At 56.9% G+C, this 14,940-nt stretch overlaps 2 protein-coding genes across 5 annotated transcripts; one reads left to right on the plus strand and one right to left on the minus strand.

Annotated features, from left to right (window-relative positions):
• The first annotated feature begins 37 nt into the window (after nt 1-37).
• Nucleotides 38-4,341, plus strand: PSMC5 (proteasome 26S subunit, ATPase 5). 3 transcript variants are annotated; one of them, XM_032429763.1, is made up of 12 exons: nt 38-147; nt 718-789; nt 1,817-1,886; nt 2,204-2,301; nt 2,473-2,529; nt 2,606-2,836; nt 3,157-3,283; nt 3,385-3,575; nt 3,666-3,764; nt 3,850-3,960; nt 4,053-4,139; nt 4,240-4,341. In XM_032429763.1, the coding sequence occupies exons 1-12, from the start codon at nt 124-126 to the stop codon at nt 4,291-4,293; spliced, it is 1,221 nt and encodes a 406-aa protein (XP_032285654.1). In that variant the 5' UTR covers nt 38-123; the 3' UTR covers nt 4,294-4,341. The 3 variants fall into 3 exon arrangements, with proteins under 3 accessions (XP_032285654.1, XP_032285656.1, XP_032285657.1); XM_032429765.1 differs by lacking the exon at nt 38-147 and adding an exon at nt 328-546; XM_032429766.1 differs by lacking the exons at nt 38-147; nt 1,817-1,886.
• A 59-nt stretch (nt 4,342-4,400) lies between these two features.
• Nucleotides 4,401-14,266, minus strand: SMARCD2 (SWI/SNF related, matrix associated, actin dependent regulator of chromatin, subfamily d, member 2). 2 transcript variants are annotated; one of them, XR_004302429.1, is made up of 14 exons: nt 13,725-13,940; nt 9,240-9,424; nt 9,000-9,042; nt 8,735-8,857; nt 7,596-7,751; nt 7,057-7,152; nt 6,823-6,924; nt 6,514-6,675; nt 6,253-6,350; nt 5,930-6,065; nt 5,629-5,751; nt 5,405-5,506; nt 5,196-5,323; nt 4,401-5,039 (listed from the first exon to the last, which is right to left on the minus strand). XR_004302429.1 is itself a non-coding variant. In XM_032429762.1 (13 exons), exons 1-13 carry the CDS (start codon nt 13,938-13,940, stop codon nt 5,270-5,272), a joined length of 1,596 nt encoding a protein of 531 aa, XP_032285653.1. In that variant the 5' UTR covers nt 13,941-14,266; the 3' UTR covers nt 4,401-5,269. The 2 variants fall into 2 exon arrangements, 1 of the variants encoding a protein (XP_032285653.1); XM_032429762.1 differs by having other exon boundaries at nt 4,401-5,323; nt 13,725-14,266.
• Between the last annotated feature and the right edge of the window lie 674 nt (nt 14,267-14,940).

Here is a 14,940-nt window from a genome sequence, read left to right on the forward strand (position 1 = left end):
ACGCACACCCCGCCCATTGACCCGGAATTCTTCTCTGCTAGTGTCGCTGGACCCGAAGCCCTTGCTTTTGCGCCTGCGCGCCAAGGCGGCTCAGATGCCGGCGGTCTCCGTGAGAGAGGGAAGATGGCGCTTGACGGACCGGAGCAGGTATGGCGCCTGCGGCGGCCGGGCGGGAACGGGGGCTCGATGACAAGCAGGCGTGATCTGAGGTGGGCCGCTGGCCGGGGCAAGAGGGTCGGGTGGGTTGGGTGGGTCGGGGGTGGGTGGACCAATCCAGACTGGGCCCTGCCTGGGACCGGATCTGCTGTGTCAGCGCCGCCCCCGGCGGGTCAGAGCAGGGCCGAGAGGAAGACACCGTGGAAGCGGAGAGAGTGAGGGGAACGATGGGAGCGGGAACCGGCCCGTCCGCGAGTCGCAGGAGGTAGGGCCCCGTTCCTAATGGTGGCTCCACCTCGAGTAATGATACCTCGGGTTTTTACAGCGCTTGACTCGCTACAAAGCGCTCCCGTGTATATTGTCTCTTGATTCTCCTGAAAGTCTTACGAGGTACGCGGCATTCTCATTCTGCTTTTAGTTTAGTCACGGGGAAGCGGAGGGTTCTAAAGAGATGGACTGGGGCATTCGAACCCAAATCTCATTCCTCCGAAGTCCGAGCTGGAAGTGGGTATTTCCCTTGCATTTTTTTTGGCCTGTTTAATAATTACACTGTGTTTTCAGATGGAGCTGGAAGAGGGGAAGGCAGGCAGTGGACTCCGCCAGTATTATCTGTCCAAGATTGAAGAACTCCAGGTGAGGACGGACTCCAGAGGTCCAGAGGCAGCTAGAAGAGGGATGAAGGATTGAATGAGTATGTTTCTATAAATCCACATCATTCCATTGGGGGTGCAGTGGAAGTAACCGGTCACCCATAGGAAGTATGTGAAGTTAAGTCTCTTGTTTCTCTCAACTGCTACTCCTTTGAAGGTAATCAGTATTCAGAGCTTGTTACACATTCTGAAGGGTCAAATTTTAACCTAAAAGGTACTCTTAGCCAAATGCCATTCCGTCTAGAAGTCTGAATGTGAGGGTTTGTTTTTTAAGGGAACACGAAGGTTCAGATGAGATTTAGCACACTGGGGCTGGGGCAGGGTGGGAGTGGGAGGGCAGACAGAATTGCCGGGTCTGCACAATGATTCCATGGGACTGAATGAAAAGGAATTGGGCAATCCAGTCCTCTAGCCTAAAGAGGGAGCAGGGACCCCAGCAATAAGGAAAATACGTAAATCGGATGAAGGAAAGTCACAAGGGTGATTTCTAAACTCTTGGTACATTTGTAGCTGTCATATTAGGTTTATCATCTTTGAAGTGCTCTTATATGTGATGTCATTTGTTCCTCACAAGAGGCAGGGTAGGTGACGCTCTGTCTACTTATGGTTTGGTAAGAGATCTTGACCTTTTAAAGGCTTTCCTTAGTTTTACCTACCTGTTAATTGGCAGCAGTGGGGTTAGAACTTAGGCTTCTGACTCCGTGATCTTCCCACTCTACCGTGTCATTGTCTCGAAAGAAATTGACTATGTGAGGCAGCTGTAACTTTTCTCCATTAGGGCTTGTTATTTCTGGACCAGTGTGTTAGGACAACTAGCCTTTTTTGATGGCTGCCCTAGGCCCCAGAGGGACTCTTAGAAGAAAGGACAGGGGCTTTAGAATCCTATTGCACAATCTGGAACATGCAGGTGCCCTCTGCTCTTCTGTCACTCAGCTCATACCAGCCTGTGAGGATCTTGGCCAAGAGCTTAACCTCCTAGTGTTTTCTGCTCTGTTTCTTGTCCTCCATAGCTGATTGTAAATGATAAGAGCCAAAATCTCCGGAGGCTGCAGGCACAGAGGAATGAGCTTAATGCAAAAGGTGAGGAGGGAAAGATGGGAAGGCTGCATTTGGGCAGTCTGTCCGAGGTCTGACTGTTCGAATCTCCCTAAATTGAGACTTCACGTTTGGTGCTTATTTCTCAGAGTCTAAGGTTATGCTTTGCACTGTTACATGGTTGTTCACATGCATGCCTCTCCCGAGCTGCATTGTTATCCCTTTAGAGACCTAAATTTTGACTTTATTTTTGTGGTCTTCTAAAACTTCAGAATGGTGCTTCATTCATGCCTATTGAATTGAGTCGTAGGAAAGGGGACACCAAAGAAGCTGGGTGACCGTTTTGTCTCTTTCCCACCCAGTTCGCCTACTGCGGGAAGAGCTACAGCTGCTGCAGGAGCAGGGCTCCTATGTGGGGGAAGTAGTCCGGGCCATGGATAAGAAAAAAGTGTTGGTTAAGGTAAAGGCACCATGACCCCCAGGGAGCAGCCTAATGCCTGGTGCATTCCCATGCGTCTGTGTGTAGTCTTGCCGGGACACTGTTCTGTTATTTTAGGGCTCATGGGTCTTTCTGGGCGAGGTGGGTGGTTCGGTGGCTGTCAGGAAAGGTAATGAGCCCTCGTTTCTTTAGGTGCATCCTGAAGGCAAGTTTGTCGTAGATGTGGACAAGAACATCGACATCAACGACGTGAGTACAGCAGGTGAGGTGGGAGGTTGGGCTTAGCTCTCACCACACCACTTCCTGAAACTCTCCCCTCGGCCAGGTGACACCCAACTGCCGGGTCGCTCTAAGAAACGACAGCTACACTCTGCACAAGATCTTGCCCAACAAGGTAGACCCACTAGTGTCACTGATGATGGTGGAGAAAGTGCCAGATTCAACCTATGAGATGATCGGTGGACTGGACAAGCAGATTAAGGAGATCAAAGAAGTGATCGAGCTGCCTGTCAAGCATCCTGAGCTCTTTGAAGCACTGGGCATTGCGCAGCCCAAGGTGAGAAGCAAGATTTCTGTGGAAGGGTCATGCTGTTACTGGCACATTCTGCCCCAGCCAAAGTGAGTACGGGGCTCAGGGGAGGTGTCAGGACATACTAGACGCCACTTACACTGGCCCTCCCCACGGAAGAGGGGCCGGGGGTAGTGCTGCCAGGGTACGGAGGCGGCTCTGAGAAAAGCGCTAGGAAGGACCTCGACGTTCGTTACTTATACCCCAGCATCTAGCACAGGGCATAGCCCAAAGCGAGCACTTGGTAAATGTTCCCTAGTGTAAGGTGGGGACTGGTTTCTGCCCTGAGTCCTGCTGTTTCTCTCTAGGGGGTGCTGCTATATGGACCCCCAGGCACTGGGAAGACACTGTTGGCCCGGGCTGTGGCTCATCACACAGACTGCACCTTTATTCGTGTCTCCGGCTCTGAATTGGTACAGAAATTCATTGGGGAAGGTAACTCTGGCTAGAAACCTGAAAACCAAGCAGAAGTGATGGGGTGGAGGTGAGGGTACGGAGCTCATTGCCCCCTTAACGCCAGCTTGGCCTCTGCACAGGGGCAAGAATGGTGAGGGAGCTGTTTGTCATGGCACGAGAACACGCTCCATCTATCATCTTCATGGATGAAATTGATTCCATTGGCTCCTCACGGCTGGAGGGGGGTTCTGGAGGGGACAGTGAGGTGCAGCGGACAATGCTGGAGCTGCTCAACCAGCTGGATGGCTTTGAGGCCACCAAGAATATCAAGGTGAGGTGGCATGCAAGGGAAGGCCCTGGGCGAGGTGCAGCCCAAGGAAGGGCTTGGCTGATGCCACCACCACCCCCTTTCTCCACTCAGGTTATCATGGCTACTAATAGGATTGACATCCTGGACTCTGCGCTGCTTCGCCCCGGGCGCATCGACAGAAAAATTGAATTCCCACCCCCCAATGAGGAGGTTTGTGAGGGGCCGAGCTGGGGATGGCTCTGGCTATGGAGGTAGGCCACAGGGCTCAGGCTTTTCCTCTCTGTCCCCTCTCTAGGCCCGGCTAGATATTTTGAAGATTCATTCTCGGAAAATGAACCTGACCCGGGGGATCAACCTGCGGAAAATTGCTGAGCTCATGCCTGGGGCATCAGGTGCCGAAGTGAAGGTAATCGGAGGGTCCAAGGAGAAGGGGGCCACGGCAGAAAGCTGTGGGTTCCAGGACGCAGCAACAGTGCCTGGCTTCCTTTCTCTGCCCAGGGTGTGTGCACTGAAGCCGGCATGTACGCCCTGCGGGAGCGGCGTGTCCACGTCACCCAGGAGGACTTCGAGATGGCGGTAGCCAAGGTAGAGGCTTGTCTTTCTGCTCTTGCTGACGGACTCTCGATCAGGGGGCTAGAGTGTGTGTTCGTTGTTCCGTTTGTAACTTAATGCTTTCTCTCTCCAGGTCATGCAGAAGGATAGTGAGAAAAATATGTCTATCAAGAAGCTTTGGAAGTGAGGTGCTTGTCTTTTGGGTGGATCCCTCAAATAAAGCTCTGCGGGACAAGCCCTGAAGGACTTTAGTGTGTTACTGCGTGGCCACACTGTTGAATGACCAGGTCCGGGTACCACCAATAAACAAGGATTTATTTGGAAATTTCCAAACCTGCCAGAAGTGGCCCTTGCCAAGCCCTGGGGTCCACCCTCCTCCAAGCTCCAAAGGGCAATAACGGTCCTCCCCACCACTCCCCCTCCCATCCCCCCGCCCTCCACCAAGCACGCACACCCGTACCTCAGGCCCTGCTAGAGAACTGGAGTCCCCTCCAAGGAGGCTCTCCCACCCTGGGCTCAAGAGCTGGGGTGCAGCCCCCTGGTGTCCGAGGAGATGGCGGCCAGAGCCGCTTGCATAGATTGAGGAAAGAAAAAAACAGAAGGAGGCACCAAACAGGGCTCCCTGAAAACCCCAACTTACCCCTGTACAAAAAAAGTGGTTCCCGCATAGAAAAACCTGCTTCCCACATAGTGCAAATACCCAAAGAAAAGGAAAAACCAGCAGCAAGGCTGGGCTGGTAGGAATGGCCAAGAACTTTGGTTTAGAAAGGCTAGGAAGAGCGTGAGCTGTGCTCCTCTTCCTGACCCAGCGCCCCAGAGCCAGCTCGGACACTGGCCCCAAGGGGGTCTGTAAACAAGCCAAGCCAGCGGGCCCGGTTCTGAAAGGTCTCCGTGACAATGTCAAAGGACAGCCTCCGGCGGACCGACTTGGGCCTGCAGGGAGCAGAGGAGGCATCTCTTGTGAACCCAGTTAAAGCCGAAGTAGAAAATAAGTATAAGGCTTTGGGGGGACCAAGCAACAAGGAATCCTATTGCTACATTTATGAAACTATAGCTGGGGAGCAGAGGGTGACAGGAGACACCCCTCACCCCATCCTTAGCCTGTGTGTCTCTGGCCCCAGAGGGTGGTCCCCTTCCAGGCAGAGGAGGGGGTCCCTGAGCAGTTAGGTCAAGCGGATTCCCAGCACCTGTTCCAGTTCTTGCCTTCGCTGCTGCACCTGGAGAGAGAGCGCGAGGGGAGACTAGTGGCTCAGGCCTCTGCTCACAAGCTCAAGAGAGCACACAGGGCAGAGCCTCACCTTGGCAAAAATGTGCCTCCCCACTGCTTCCTGGGCCCAGGGCTGGTGGTAGAAAGCAGCTCGTCTCTCCTCCTCGGGATTCCCAATCACATCAGTGATGATCTGCAGAGAGCCAGGAGGAGAGCTGTATGCGGCGCAAGTCGGCCCCAGGAAGTGGACATAGTGACGGGGGTAAAAATCCCCTAGGGCCTAGGATGGGATCAACCTCAGGATGAGGACCACACCTTGAGGTCTCGGCGCTGGGAACGGAGCCATTCCTGGATGAAGTCCTGAGGGTCGGTGCTAAAGCTGAGCATGAAATCCCTCTGGGTCTTCAGCTGGTTGATGGACTCAATGGTCTCATGGATCTGGAGAAGGGAATCCATGTTGTCAGACTGGACCCCACTCTCAGGGAGTCCTATTTCCAGGCCTAACCCCAAAGGACTCACAGATCCCATCCCCAGGTGTTACACATACAAAAATGCCCAACAGCCTGTCCACCCCCACCTTGGGTCCCAGAGAAGGTTGCAGAGGCAGAGGGCCCACCTTGACATCAAGGGAGGCAATCTCCTGCTGATTGGTGGTAGAGGCCAAAAAATTGCTCATCTGGGCCTTGAGTGGGTCGTCTACCTCCACATCAATGTCGTAACATGCCGTCTTCTTCTGGTCGTTAGGGTCTACGCTGTAGGCAGGACACAGGAGGAGAAGGGTAAGCACACAGCTACTTACTTTCATCCCACCCACCTGGGCCAAACCTGCACACGCTCAGGGAGCAAGAAACCAAACTTGCTACTTCTCTTTGGCTTTTAGATCGAGCCAAAGGTAAATGGCTCTGAAATGGAAAGAGGGGGGATGGGAGGCTCTTTTACCTAATGACGTGGTTGATGACAATGGGGTCTGGATGCTGCAGCAACCCAGCCAGCTTCATGGGAATCTCGGAGAAACGAAGTCGGCCGCAACTGAAGATCTAGAGAGTACCAAAGGCTCGGTGATGCCTTTGAGGGCACAGAGGGAAGTGGACCACCCCAGGGTCAGTGCGGAGAACGTGGCCAGGAACCTGCCCCGCGGGGCCGTGGAGCAGGGGGCAGGGCCCGGGTGGCGAGGCGCGGGGAGGACGGCGGCCAGCTCACCTGGCGGAAGTACCGGTTGCAGTTGATGTACTCGCGCTCGTGCCCGTCCTGCAGTTGGTTGTGTTTGATGTAAAGCCACAGGGCCTGCATGATGGCCGCCCTGGTCTGTGTGTGCACCCCCAGCAGCCTCGCCAGTCGGGGGTCCAACTTGTACTGGGGAGGCTGGAAATGGACGGGGGGGGGGTTGGGGGTGGGGTTGTGTTCATGTGAGAAACCAAAGTGGAAGGACGGGGCAGGACAGGGAGGGTTTACAACAGGAACCTGCCCCCCTCCCCCAGACGACTCCCTGTGGCCCCAGACACATGTCACCTGATGATCCAGCATGAGCAGGAGGGTGCACTTGACGTTGAGGTCTCCGGGCCGTTTCACCTGGAAGCCATCGGTCTCCTGGGTGGTGGGCATCCGGTGCCACTGGCAGGGAGGCGGGGAGCAGACCTCGTCACCAAGGGAGTGGGCAGGGGTGTACACACGGGGCCCTCCAAGGGACCAAGGCCGCGTCTCTGTCCCCCCGGCCTGCACTCCCTGTGCCCCGGGGCCTCTCACCTCCACCAGGTGGTTGTCAGGCCCGTACAGTTCCTTGTCCAGCTCAATGACGAGGCTCTTGAAGAACGAAGAAAACTTCCTCTTCTGTTTGCTAGGCTGGGGAACGGTCACGGCTGTGAGCTGGGGGTGCTGCTGGGCTCTCAAACCTAACCCAGGCTAAGCCCCCGACAAGAGGGCTATTTCAACTCTGAAGCTCGGGGCCCTGAAGACTGGGGCCCTGAAGGAAGCAATGAGACTGGGCAGGGAGAGACTGGAGGCCAGGAAAGGGCTCTGGGTGCAACCCCGCTGGTAGCCAATAGGACTGAATTAGAAAGGGGTACCCCCTTCCTTCCTCAAGATGCTTCACTGCCACCTTCAGGATAACTATGGTGACAACCAAACAAATCTTCAACCTCCAACCTCTAACTGGCTTGGAGCTGTGACCCTGAGCAGAGCCCTCTCCCTCAGGCAGGACCTCTCCAGAAGTGCCCCAGTGTCTGACCCCAGTCTCAACCCCACACAGGCCACCTCCCCTCCAGACACCACCTTTCCCAACTCACATCATCCAGCAGTTTTCCCTCCACTCGGAGTTCCCAGGAAGCCACCTTGTCCCCTGTGGGGGTTCCCCCGGGGGGCCCTGTGGTCCCCGCAGTATCGCCTTCTGCCTTGCTGGGACTGAACGTATTGGAAATATAGATCCGCAGCTTTCGTTTTTGCTGAAGAGCGAGAAAGACAGCCAGCTAGAGGTGGGCCGACAAGTTGGAAAACAATGCTACCCAATCTTCCCACATCACTACTGAGTGTAGACAAGGGGCCAGGCACCTTGTTAGGCACGGGAAATCAGGAGTCAGAAATCCCGGTCCCAGACTCTGAGTAACTCACAGTTATGGGGGACACACATGGACTACCGACAATTCCAACACAGTGGGACCGGTGGTGTGACAGGGACATGGAGGGTGCTGTCGGGCAAATCAGAAGTCTCCAGCTCACACTTTAAACGCAACTCAGACACGCATCGTGGCCCCAAAGTATCCTTGTCTCTGGAAGCTTTCATCATTCAGGGGACTGTTCTGGATTATTATTTTTAAAACGGTGTGGGGGGAGATAGGAACTACCCCTATCTCTCCTCTAGTCTTGCCCTGCAAACTTCTGACCGTGATCTATAATGATCTATAACGTTTACATTTTAAATCACAACCCACGATCCACATACATATATAAACATCTGAAACAAAATGTCATTAAATGATACCTCTATGGTAAGTACTACCCTACTGTCAAGTATTATAATTTCTATTTTATATTTTGTTAAAAACATGCTGGCCCCAGGGGCGCCTGGGTGGCTCAGTTGTTAAGCGCCTGCCTTCGGCTCAGGTCATGATCCCAGGGTCCTGGGATCGAGCCCCACATCGGGCTCCCTGCTCAGCGGGAAGCCTGCTTCTCCCTCTCCCACTCCCCCTGCTTATGTTCCCTCTCTCGCTGTGTCTCTCTCTGTCAAATAAATAAATAAAATCTTAAAAAAAAAAAAACCATGCTGGCCCCACCACCCCACCACATTAAACTGAGTTCATGCTCCACTAATGGGCTGCATCCTGCAGTGTGAGAAATCGCAGCCCCATGCTTGGCCTCCAGAAAACAAGGCCAAGGAGAGGCAGAGAAGTCTGGGAAGGCCCAGGGCTGGCCAGGGCTGCACACACACCGTCAGAGGCTTTTTGATGGCCTCTTGGATCTCCATCCGCTTTCGGGCAATGGTCTGGTCCAGCTTCCGCTCAAAAGCCAAGAGATCCATGTACGCCTGAGACTCTGGGACAAGCTCCCGAATCTGGAGGAAGGGAGGAATTCGGCTTGTTTCTGCTGCAGCTCAGGCTCCCTGCTCCCCCATCCCAGGACTGGGGGAGCCTGACTGTACCCACAGTCCACCAGCCACTGGGCAGGCCTCCTAGGCCCCTGCCCAACATACTCACTCGCTGAGGTAGAACCTTATCTGCCATCTTCCTCCTCTTTAACCTAGGGAGGACGGAAACTCACTTAAGATGTCAGTGGTCCAAACACACCACCCCCCACCCACTCCTCCAGCCCCTAGGACCCGCCCCCAGAAGAACCAGGAGTGCCCCTCAATCATCAGAGCTCTTAGGACAGAAGGAACTGCTCTGTTACCACTACAGCTGGGCTGGGTGGAGGGAGGAGAAACAGGACGGTCTTACCCCCGGCGCTGGGTGGGCATTGGGGGCTGGGCCTGGGGCACAAGCAGGCGTTTGCGGAATGGGTCCATCATGGTGGGTGGCATGCCAGGTCGAAGGGGAGCAGCTGTGCCGAACGGGGAGCCGGCGGGGGGTCCCACCTGCAAGCCAGCCATGGGCATCCGGCTCCCTGGTGACATACCAGGCCGCTGGGGGAAGCAAGGCAATGGGGGTGCATAGGTCAGTGGCAGGGCCCCATGGGGCCCATAGCCCATTCTCTCCATCCTTCTCCTGGGCCAGGTCGGCCCGAAGCAGCACACCGAGGAGGCCAGGTCGGAGGGCCAGGAACAAAGGCGAGCAGATGCCTGAGAGCAGAAATGTAAACCACACCTGCCCTGCCCCCTTCACCCGCCCTGGCATCGGTGCTAGCAAATGAGGCCAGCCGGAACCCCGGGGGCGGGAGGAGAGGCCTGCCGCGAGGGAACGGCTTGCGGGAGTGTCTCGGCGCCCCGCACCGCCTTCCAGCCCCCGCACGCCATGCCCCGCTCCCTGGGACCAGCTGGCTACGAGGCACTCCGGACGGCCTCCCGTGGCCCCACCAATCACTCCCACCCAGTGAGAGAGAAAAGCACGGCACGGGGGCAGGGTCACAGCCGGGTGGACGGAGGCAGGGTGACAGGAGTAGGCAAAACGCCAACATCCATCTCTGGGCACCAGCCCAGCGGTGTGACCGAGGGGAGGAAGACGGGCCGAGGGGCTGGCATGCCCGTCAGGCAGCGGGCCCGCAGGTGAGCAAGCTCCAGCAGGAGCATGTCCCGACTGGTGGCGGTGGCCTCAGGCAGAGTCCAGAGACCATCTGGTCACCATATGGCCCCTACTTACAACCCAGACCTGGACCCTTCTCTCTACCTCCCTACTGCCCTGCCCCCCACCCCGATGCCAGAAGACCCCAAGAGGAAAGCTGTGGCCCCTGGGTGGCCTCTGTCTGTGGTCCACACACCACCTGGCCGCTGGGGCCGCCTGGGCCTTAACTGAGCCCGCACAGTCCCAAACTGGAGAACGGAGGTAAGATAATCCTGCGATACAAGGTCAGTCACAGGGTCACCAGGAATCTGGGTGACAGAAACGGCTTCTCTAGAAGCCTGCAGAAGGATTTGCCACCGAGGTCCAGCTCCCCAACATTTCTGGGAGTCCCCCCGGCCCCGTGCCCCCCTTCCCACAGCTGCTGCCTGTAAAGCCTGTCTGGCAGCTCTGCGTCGCACACACTGTCCCTGGCAGCTTCACGGGGCTGGCCCCAGGGCCCAGATTATGCAACCCACACAACTACCCGACCAAGCCAGGCTGGGTGGGGACTTGCACCAAATCAGAGGACCCCCCCTCCCACCCGGGCCCAGTATCGTGGAGATGAGATGCTTCCCCTACTTTTTCATCTGGCACTGAACTCATGTTCTCAGCACAGGGGGCCAGACTCCTGACCAGAGGCAGAGATGGAGAAAAATGACCCAGAGATGTAGGCAAGGGCAAAGGAGGAAGAGGTGGTAGAAGCATCTGGGAGAATGGAGTTAAAGGCAGGGGGTTCCGGGGCCTCAGGAGTCCTGCTGCAATTTCTCCTCATCAGGAGAAGATTCATCTGAGCTGTTGAAAGGTGAAAGCCTGTTCCTCAGCCTTAATGAGCCATGGCCAAATTACAGAAAAAAACTCAGTGTGGCCACAGCTGCAAGTCCAGGCTCCAGACATCCTGGACCGATTTTCCCCACCCTGAGCCTGAGCCTGAGCGGAGGAACAACTGAAGCAGGGGGATGTGCAGAGAGCGAGCTAGGTTCCTGTGGTCCCCGGGAAGCTACTCACTAGGGCGGTCCCCAAAACCTCCTGGTCGCCACCCACCCCTCGCAGGCAGGTGCTCCAGCAGCTGGAAGCCCCACGTCAACGTGGCACAGGCAGGGCCTGGAATGGGCTCCTCCCAGACATCTGCTCCCGCTTCCCAGGCACAGAGCCCCCGGCTCGCCCAGGGCCCCAGGCTTCCCCCAAGAGACAGAAGGGGCCCAGGGGAAGGTTGGTTACAGCTCACGAAGTCCCAGCTTGGTCCTGCCAAGCTCCACACCTGCTCTTTGAAGCACCAGTAACTCCTCTTCAAAATAAAAAACCCAAGAGGGGAAAAAAAAAAAACAAACCCACAGAAAAAACCCCCGGGTCGGGTCTCCCCAGGCTCGGAGTCCCTGCCTGCAGAACTAGGTAGGCCTGGCTCAGCGCCCTGAACCTCGGAAGTGTGCGACGGCGTCCTCCCCCCAGCCCGGCACCGGCCCACGTCCTAAGGGGGCCTCTACCTCCCACCCAGGACAGCAGCGGCACGTGGCCGGGCCTGAGGCCGCCACCTCCAGCGAGCACGCGGCGCCCCGCCTCCGAGCCGCTGGCCCGGCCTGAGAGAAGAGAACATACCCCACCGCGAGCAGAACCTATTTTGAACTCTGGAGTGAACCCAACAATTTCTGTGCTTCTTTGGGTTTTGTTTTTTTCATTTCTTGTTTTCCTTAAGCTCCTCTGTTGTATGATCCACGGCTAGAACCATGGTGTGGCGGGAGGTGGGTCATCACTTCCCTTCTTTCCAGGGGCTCCCCTACTTGCCCAGCTCGGGCCCCGAAACCCTCGCTCTTCTAGCTCACCTCATGTGCCCTAACGGACAGGAACCCCTTTGCCCCTCAGATCTCAAGTCCCATCTCCTGGAAGTCACACAACTGGACTTGCAGAGGCCAAGCAGGATCTTCCTTGAACTCGGCCAGAGTGAACTGGGTCCTCCCTCTCCCCTTCGACCTCCACTGCCCCCCTCCCTGGAAGAGCAGGAGGAGGTGATGTAAAGCTGGTGGGACAGGAAGCCTGAAGCAGCAGAGGCTCAGTGCCTTCCCTTTGGTCCCCAACCCTAGCAGCCGGGGGCTACCCAGCCGGTCAGCTGGACCTTGCCACCAGCCCTAGAGCACTCCCTACACAGGGCTGTGGAACCTGGTCTCTCCGGGGGCTTTCCCCAGGCCACACTGCCCACGGGTTTCGAGCAGAGGACACTGGAGAGGCTCCTATCTCTTCCTTAGGTCCTTCTCAGGCCAAAGGCCCACAGGGAGACCCCAAGGCCAGTCCTCAGCTAGCCGGCCCAGGGGCCCCTCAGCATCACCTTGGACCCATGAATCCCCAAGGGGGGAAGCAAGATGGGAAAGATGGAGCCCTTGGGACCAGGTCTATCTCTGTCAATACCCAGACACTTTTTTTTTTTTTTACAGGGAGGAGGGAGAATGAGGAGTAAGAGGAAAAAAATCACTGTCCCCAGTTAAGCATCTGTTTAGAAAGTGAGGGACCAGCACTGGGGTGGGGGACAGATATGCATACCCTATTCTACGAGGATCTTAGTGGAGACATGAAGTTCAGGGAACAGAGTAAGCCCCAGCTTCCTGGGGAGATGAGCAAAGAAGGCAGTACCAAATGCTGGGTCACACGGGTCGGGTGGGATACGGCATTGTTAGAAAGAACCTAAAGGCTAAATAAAAGTGGAGAGGGAGTGGGAAAAAGGATGGGGACCATTCCCAATCATTCTGGGGCAACCAGAAATAATGGACCGGAGCGGGGGGGGGGGGGGGGCTCTCAATGGCCTTTGAAGCTGCAACCTGAGCTCTCTCTTTGAAGCCAAACTCCAAAGGGGTGGACAGAACTCTTTGAAGCAACTCTCGCAGGCTCCTCCAGCCCCAGACCAGCAGGGCTCAGTGGAGCCTCTCCGCTCCTGCAGACTAATCAACTCCTGGACACTAGGACACCAGGCCAAGCGCCAAAAAGAGAGTCTGCCCAGAGTGGGCTGGGCTTTCCGCCTCCCTCAGGCCTGGCCATCACCACCTCTGGTCGAACCCAGAGCCATCCCATGCGAGGGCTCCTGGGCCTGACCTGGAGTAGACCCTGCCCGGCACAGGCTGGGATCCCCTTGCTCTATGCTCGACCTCCCATGCCGTGGGAAGCCAGGCCCTTCTTCCTCCTCCTCAGCAGCTGGGAGCCATCTCAGACAGCTAGAGCTCTGCCAGTTCCCAACTAGAAAAAAAAAAAAAAACCCCAGCGCAGACCAAGAGTGGGACCAAGGCCAATGCAGGGTAACCCTGGTTTCTCAGTGAGGGCCTTTTGCAAAACTTTCTCAGTGCTTCCCTGAACCCCCTAGCCTGAGATCTACACTAGACTTCTCAACCCACTCGCTCACAACTCACTAGCTCCGATTCCTCCATCTCTCAGTTACTCAGAATCCCGGTTCCAAGAAAGCCTCCAGACCCTCCCAACCGCTTCAAACCCTCCACCCGAGTCGCTCGTACCCTCTCCCCCAACTGCCCCACCACCCGGCCTTGCCCTCCACCGTGTCCCGCGCACTCCGCACGCAGGGCCCCTGTGCCCTGTGTCCAGGTGGCTGCCCCGGGGCCCTCACTCGAGGCCCCCCATCGCCCCCAGCCCCGGGCGTGCTCGCGGCGCCGCCCGCCCATCCGCGCCGCTCACCTGGTACTGCGCGGCGGGGCCCGCGGGGCCCATGGGGCGGAAGGCGGCGGCCCCGGGGCCCCCCACGCCTCCAGCCGGCCCCGGCCCCCTAAGCGCCGGTCCGGGCAGCATGCCGGGTCCCGCTGGCGGAGGCGGCGCTCCCAGGGCCGCGGCAACGGCGCCGCCACCAGGACTCAGCGGAGGCAGCGGGAACCCGCCCGCGCCACGGCCCGACATCGCTCCCTCCCGTCCGGCGCTGTCGCGATCCAGGCTCCGGACTCCGTGTCGAGTCCGCTCCGCGATCCGTGCTCCGGGACTTTCCGATCTAAATTCCGGGTTCTAGGGTTTGTTGATCCGGGTTCCGGGATTTCCCAATCCAAGTTCTCGACTTCCTCGCAGCCTCGGTTTGGGGCAGGGCCGATCCTGATTCCGGTCCTGAGCGGGGAATTCCGGATCCGGGATCTGCTGCAGGCTCGCCTGCCGCCCGCGGCCTCCGGAGGTTTGGCCGCCGGAGTCCAGTTACCGGGAGGCGGCAACTAACTCCCTGCCCCGCCCAAACAAGCCCAGCGCTAGGCCCCGCCTAGAAGCAGCAGCCCAATGCCAGGATGCCTACTCAAATCCCGCCCCTCGCGAGACCCGCCCCTAACAGGCAGCACCCCTAACCGCCAGCCCCCCAGAGCCACGCCCACACCCCTTGGGCCAGCCCTTGGCCGGAGGGGCGGGGGCGGAAAGCTGCGCAGGAAGCGCTGTGCAAGGCGCGGGGTCAGAGGTTGAAGGTCACTTAGGGCTTCAACAGTGAGTGGGTAGTTGCTGATCTCTCCTTATTGTAGCCAACTCTCCGAGTCTCCCAGGTACGCTCCCTGAAAGTAGTTTTCTTAAGTCTCCTTTCTACATTTTCAGCATTAAAGACTCAACAGAGAGCTGTTCCCTGAGGCAGAAAAGCCGCCAACTTGACTTTGTTTAAAAGCGCATCCTGGTGGCTCAGAGCTGCCAAGGGACATCAGCTGCCCCAGACCCGATCCAGCTGTGTGAAGGGCTGACTTGGCCAAGCGCCGAGTTCTTATCGCATATTTTTAAAGTGGCTTTGCCTCACTTTAAGGAAGCCTAGTACTTTACTCCACAGGAAATGATTCTAGGGGGAGGAATTTTGCATTATGAGAAAACTCCCTGCAGTTAAATAAGGTCTTTCTCCAGGATTTATAGTACTTAATTGAAAAAAATTTCAATACCTTTTCAG

This window comes from Phoca vitulina, unplaced genomic scaffold, assembly GCF_004348235.1.
Source record: "Phoca vitulina isolate PV1807 unplaced genomic scaffold, GSC_HSeal_1.0 scaffold41, whole genome shotgun sequence".
Classification (NCBI taxonomy): domain Eukaryota; kingdom Metazoa; phylum Chordata; class Mammalia; order Carnivora; family Phocidae; genus Phoca; species Phoca vitulina.

Excerpts from the sequence above, each read along its gene's own strand:
- PSMC5 (XM_032429763.1), top strand. The coding sequence starts at position 124 with ATGGCGCTTGACGGACCGGAGCAG. Across the intron at positions 2,302-2,472 it reads AGAAAAAAGTGTTGGTTAAG|GTGCATCCTGAAGGCAAGTT; the intron begins GTAAAGGCACCA and ends TCGTTTCTTTAG. Across the intron at positions 4,140-4,239 it reads TCGAGATGGCGGTAGCCAAG|GTCATGCAGAAGGATAGTGA; the intron begins GTAGAGGCTTGT and ends TTCTCTCTCCAG.
- SMARCD2 (XM_032429762.1), bottom strand. The coding sequence starts at position 13,940 with ATGTCGGGCCGTGGCGCGGGCGGGTTCCCGCTGCCTCCGCTGAGTCCT. Across the intron at positions 7,752-8,734 it reads CCATCAAAAAGCCTCTGACG|CAAAAACGAAAGCTGCGGAT; the intron begins GTGTGTGTGCAG and ends CTCGCTCTTCAG. Across the intron at positions 5,752-5,929 it reads TTGCCTCCCTTGATGTCAAG|ATCCATGAGACCATTGAGTC; the intron begins GTGGGCCCTCTG and ends TCCCTTCTCCAG.